Below are 6,181 nucleotides of genomic sequence, written 5' to 3' on the forward strand. Positions count from 1 at the left end.
ATACTCCTATATGATTAGCAAAGTTTCTAATAAAAAAGTAAGGACCGACTCATCTCCATCTATTAAGGTAAATAATGTGATGTTTCGGGTTACTAATTTTAAAAATCACTAAATTTTTAAAACATTTCAATGTTTTCTTTAAAATTTTAATTTTATTTCAACATAATTTTTTTTAATCACTACAATATTTAAATTTAAATTTAGTCACCAAAAATCCTCTCAACATCAATCTAAAATTTGTTCTTTCAGTGTAATTTATTTGATGATTCACTCCAACTTCTAGTGAAATGCTATGAAATTGTCATCTCCTCTAATTACTAATAAAATAATCACTAACAACAACAAAGAAAAATAGACAACCAAATTTAAAATTATAAATCTATTGACTGACTTGTTAAGTACCTAAACTACCCATCATTTTTCAATTCCATGATCAAATAACCAAGGGCAATTCTGTCAAAACATAATTAAACCACATAGTTTCAACACTTTATATTAAGTACCCACATTGTAAACCAGTCTCACATTACCCTTTCTCTCTATTGTCCTCATCTACCCAAAAAAGCTTAAACAAATTTTTTTTCTTGAAAACAAGAAATGGAACCAGTCAAGACTCAAAAACTGATCAAATTCAACAATTTTCAATTTCTTCAGTTACCCACTAAATTATTTAGTTTAATCATTTTATTTTCTTTATTGTTAGTTTGTTCTTCATTATTGCCAATCTTGTTCAACTTCATGCAAATCTTTAGCTGCAAACTGGGGAAAAACTACATGTTTCTTCTTTGTAATGGGATTCTTGTTTTGATTGTCAAGAATTCTGGTTTAATGGGCAGTTCTGATTTAGAGATTAAACCCGTTAAAAAGAATGGAGAATTTTTACAGAAATCAATTGAATTGTCACCATCTTCATCATCAGAGATCAAAAATAGGACAGTTTTTGCAGAGGAAAAAGTGGCCATGCAAGTTCAAGAAAATCAAGAAACGGAAGAGAAGTGTTTGGTTGCTGAGAAAGTTGAAGATCAAGAAACTGAAGAACAAGAAGAGATTGAGCTGCTTAGTGCAGAGGAATTGAACAAGAAATGTGATGATTTTATCAGGGAAATGAGAAAACAACTTAGTATTTCCTAAATTATTGGTATTTTTTTTTTAATTTTGATTATCTTGTGTATAAATGATTATCTCAGTTTTTTAACAGAAATAATAGTTTTTTGTTGCATTGAGAGAAATAAAAAATGAAAGCTTAGCCTACCAGCATTAGAAAATTAAGAAGCAGTTTTGTTGAAATTGAAAGGAATAAGCAAACTGATGAATGCATAATTGAATTCCCTACAATATAGTAAGTGGACCATATTCTTATTATTTATTAATGTGGCAGAAATTACTGCTGAAAAGAAACATTAATTATTAGTATTAAAAGTTGCGCAAAATACATATTTAGGTCTTCATACTCTGTTCACTTTTTAGTATTAAATGTTCATATTTTTTAGGATTAATTTCATAAAATATTATAATCTTTATAAAAAATTTCATTTTAATCATGACTTTTAAAAGTTGTCATATAAAACCATGAAATTTTATTTTTTTTCAAATTTATCATCAAATTAATTTTTAGTGTATTTTTGCTGACGTGGCAACCGAAATCCGGTTGATTTATAAAAAAGAAAAAAAGTAAAAATACACAGGAAAATAATCGGTGATAGATTTGAAAAAATAAAAGGTCATGGTTTTATATAGCAACTTTTAAAAGTCGTGATTAAAATAAAATTTTGTATAAAGTTCGTGATTATTTTGTGGAATTAACCCTATTTTTTATAGATTAACATTAAATCCATATATTTTGTATTTTATTAACATCATATTCATTTTGATCAAAAAAAAACATCAGATTCATCTATTACAGAATTGAAATGCGGGTACTTTATGGGTCATTGGTGTGATTTGAATAATTTTTATATTATTATTTTTAACTCTGATTTATTAAAATTTATTTTTTATTTTTTTATAGAAATTAAATTCCCAAATTAGTTTTTTATTCGGATTTCCACTGTCAATATCTTTATGACGGAGGGACCTATATTTAAAAAATTAAATATTTTAAAAAATAATTTTGACACGAAGTGAAAAGATCAAATGGCAAAAAGAAAGTAAGCGTAGGATCTAAAAACTGTGATATATCTAATTGTTTTTTATTTTTTGTGATCGAAAAAAAAACATTTGCAAGAAAAACTAAACACATACTATTAATTACTGAATGACTATATTATTTAAACTATAACATCTTTATGGTCTATTTTTTTTTTTTTATAATAAAAGCTAAATCTTTATGGTCTAGTTATTATCACAATTAGTTCAGTTTAATAAATTATCCAAATAAAATACCTCAATAATACTAATTGATAAAACTAAATTATGACGTTATTACAAACATTCTCAGAGGTTATTGTGGATTACTAGTCCAACATACGTTTAATTGTGTTAAAAACTACCGTTTTTTTTTTATAGCATCATGATTTTAAAAATCGGTCATTTTTTTTAACTTTCAACATCATCTTTAAAGTTTTAAATTAGACTCTTTTCATTTAGATAACATTCTAAATAAGTCTTTCATATTTACCATATATTCTAAATAGTATTTAATGTTATAGATACCCCAAATAAACCATTTTCTCCACAAATTAAAAAACAATTATTTAATATAAATTAAATTAAAAGTGCCTCCGACACCTTCGTTGCCTCCCTCAGATCCGTTGCCAAGTTCATCTCCCCCATGGTAGACGATGTTGCAGAGCTCGTCTTTCCCGTGAAAGACGAGTGGCGGCGGATCGAGGCGGCGGATCCGACGAAGGCGGTGGTGCATTCAATCGTAGGAGGCGTTGGAAAGATCGATATTTTTTTTATATAATTTTTAAAAAATATAAAAGTTAATTAATATATTTATTTAATTAATTTTTATTTAAAATTTATTTGATTTTTTTTAATTTAAGGATTTATTTTGCATGTCTATGATCTGATTACCAGAAATCTAATTTGATCCTATTTGGATGTGATAAACTCCAGTCTAGTCATTTCTTACTATTTTGCATGCCTATGATCTGATTACCGGGTTTTTGATATTTGGGTGCCTCATAGGCACCCAAATTTCCATTGTTGTGTCTTTTTTGGAATTAATTCCAAAAGAGTGTCTGGACCTACATGTTCCGCATTCTAGAAATGCGGAACATGTGGGGTTCCGCATTCCTAGAATGCGGAACACCACTAATTTTGACCCAAATTAGTGGTGTTCCGTATTTTAGGAATGCAGAACCCCACATGTTCCGTATTTCTAGAATGCGGAACATGTGGGTCCAGGCACTCTTTCGGAATTATTTCCGAAAGAGGCATTGATTCGGAAATTTGGATGCCTTTGAGGCACCCAAATATCAAAAACCCCTGATTACCTTTGTTGTTGTTCATGTTGGTCCTCATTATTTTATTATTCTTTTTGAATGTAGATATTATTAGGACAATCATGTCACTGTAAGCATACAATTTAAAGAAAAAAACACTATAATAACGAGACGATGAGCGATCAACACGACACTCGCTTGATTATTGTAAGTTGACTAAAAAGTTTTTAAAAATATAATTGTAAATTAGTGGTTTAAGTCTCACCATCTAACATTACCACGGTTTCAAACTCTAACTAAGTCCATTTAAAAAAATAAAGTGGTCAGAATTAGATTGTTAAACCATTTGCCAGGTAAATTTGCAGACTATTTACATTATGAAATTCGGCAATGATCGTAAACTTTGCCTCAGAAAAGTGGGTTTTCGTCGTACAAAATAGTGAGAGTTCTTTCTTTTATTAAAAAAATAAATTCCCTAAAAAAGCTTTATATAAATTTTACTTTCCTAACAATAAATTGTAGTAATATTTTAAATTTAGTTATTTTAATTAATTGATAAGAATTTTTTGTTTTGTTTATATAATAAAAATAAAATGTGGAAAGCTAAAAAAACAAACTAAACAAATTTAGTTATCACTTCCTGAATAATTATGCTTTAGAAACCAATTTTTTCAAAATGGTTTTATGTTGGCACGACTTGAAATTTTGATAATTAAAAAAAAAAGAGAAAACCAAGAATTTATTATTTGTCTAGATAGCATGAACATTTTATTCAATTAAGTATTATTTTAAAAATGTTTGAAAATTTGAAAATTTTAAATTTTAAATTTTACTTTTAACATATATTTTTTAAAAATATATTTTTTCCTCGTCGGTACTACCTAGCTGCTTGACCGTGGAGAAGTTTTCCAGAAGCATACAAGTCAATTTTATAGTTAAGACTTAAGACTACCTAACAGCTTCCTGGTATTTGTTGTGAACTACTATAATAATTCTCAAAATGCGTTCAAGCTGGGAATATAGTGGCTAAAAGAGCATCCAACAATAGGGTGCATTTTTCTTTAATCAAATTAAATTTATAAAAAAAATTTAAAATGAATAGAATCGAGCTAGTCGGTTCAATTACTTTTTTATTTAGTTTTTCAGTTGGTTTTTCACTAATTGTTCTTTACTTTCTAAATCAAACCAAATAAAAAAATAAAACTTTTTATAGTATCGATTCGAACCGATCTAAATTTATCTGTTTAGGTTGATTATTCGTTTTGATTTAGTTTTTACATATTCCCATCCAACAAGAATCTTTTATTTCACTCGGAATTGTACTAGGAACAATAAACCTCTTTTTAAAAATCCTTGAACGCTATATATATATATATATATATATTTCATAATATTTGTTTATTTTATTCTATTGTTTAACGCAAAAATTAATAATTTTATTATCACTTATGTATATCCCGTAGACTTCCTAAAATCTTTTAAGATTATTTCATAACAACCTTCGATCTCATTAGTTGGCTTAAGTTATAAATTAAAATTAAAATGTTAAGAAGCTTTTAATGAAATTTCTACAAACAGTCACAAGCACAAAGAGATAGCCTCCAACCAGACAACAATATGCTTATATATCCTCTCTAACAAAATATCGGTCCTACAAACATATGACCGAATTTATAAAAAGATTAGAATCTTTCAAACCAAACCTGAAGCAAACCAGTTGATTCGGTTAATTGGTTTTCTCGATTTGAATCTGTTTACGGAAAAAATATCTGACACACGACTTTTTTGGATTAATAAATGGATTATGCATCTATTTTAATCAGGATAGCAATCGGATTTTGATTTAATTAGCTAAACTAGTCTAAATTATCACAGCTACTACTGCTACCTGTGTTACTTCTACTGCTACCTGTGTTACTTGCTACTGAAGAGAGTTTGTAATCCAAGTGATGCAAGCTGATTGGTTCATTCCTTTGATGAGCTGGCAGTCCTCGTGATCCATAAGAATGTCAACATCACACACACGAGTTTAGTATGATCAATGAGGTAGCTTAGGGTGTAAGTTTCTTAGCTGTAACTTAGCTGGCATTCTGTTGTTAGTAACAGAATCATATTCCTTGTTCTATAAAAGGAAATGTAAGCTTGTATTCTCAGTTGTTGAATATTTCAATCAATCTCTGAAATATATTTGTTATCTCTTTCAATCTTTCTTTTATGGTATCGGAGCTTGATGCTCTTGAAACTTTCTCAGCAAACAAACACTCTTGAAATTTTCTCAGCAAACAAACACTCTTTTTCTTTCTCAATACAAAGCAACATAATCATTTTTCAATGGCAAACAACAATTTTAGACCAGAAGAAACCTTATCAAGCCCTTTCTTTCTTCATCCAAATGAAAATCCTTCGTTGATTCTTGTTTCTAACCTTCTTGATGGCAGTAATTACCATTCATGGTTTAGATCTATGAAAATGGCACTTATATCAAAGAATAAGTATAAGTTTGTGGACGGTTCAATCACTACTCCAAATCAAAATGATGCTATTTTTCCAGCTTGGGAGAGGTGTAATACAATGGTAATGTCATGGATTTACAGATCAGTAACTGCAACAATAGCAGAAAGTGTTTCTTGTTTGGATTCTTCTTTAGATATTTGGAGAGATTTGAGAGATAGATTCTCTCAAGGAAATTCATACAGAATTGGAGACATACAGGAGGAGATATATGCTTTTCAACAGAATTCTTTATCAGTAACAGAGTATTATACTCATCTCAAAACACTTTGGGATGAACT

At 28.5% G+C, this 6,181-nt stretch overlaps 1 protein-coding gene across 1 annotated transcript; it reads left to right on the forward strand.

The window, feature by feature from the left end:
* The first annotated feature begins 597 nt into the window (after positions 1-597).
* Positions 598-1,131, forward strand: LOC126657244 (uncharacterized). Its single transcript, XM_050351907.1, has one exon. It carries the CDS (start codon positions 598-600, stop codon positions 1,129-1,131), a length of 534 nt encoding a protein of 177 aa, XP_050207864.1.
* Positions 1,132-6,181: the final 5,050 nt, after the last annotated feature.

Source organism: Mercurialis annua, linkage group LG7 (genome assembly GCF_937616625.2).
Source record: "Mercurialis annua linkage group LG7, ddMerAnnu1.2, whole genome shotgun sequence".
NCBI lineage: Eukaryota > Viridiplantae > Streptophyta > Magnoliopsida > Malpighiales > Euphorbiaceae > Mercurialis > Mercurialis annua.

Excerpts from the sequence above, each read along its gene's own strand:
- LOC126657244 (XM_050351907.1), top strand. The coding sequence starts at position 598 with ATGGAACCAGTCAAGACTCAAAAACTGATCAAATTCAACAATTTTCAA.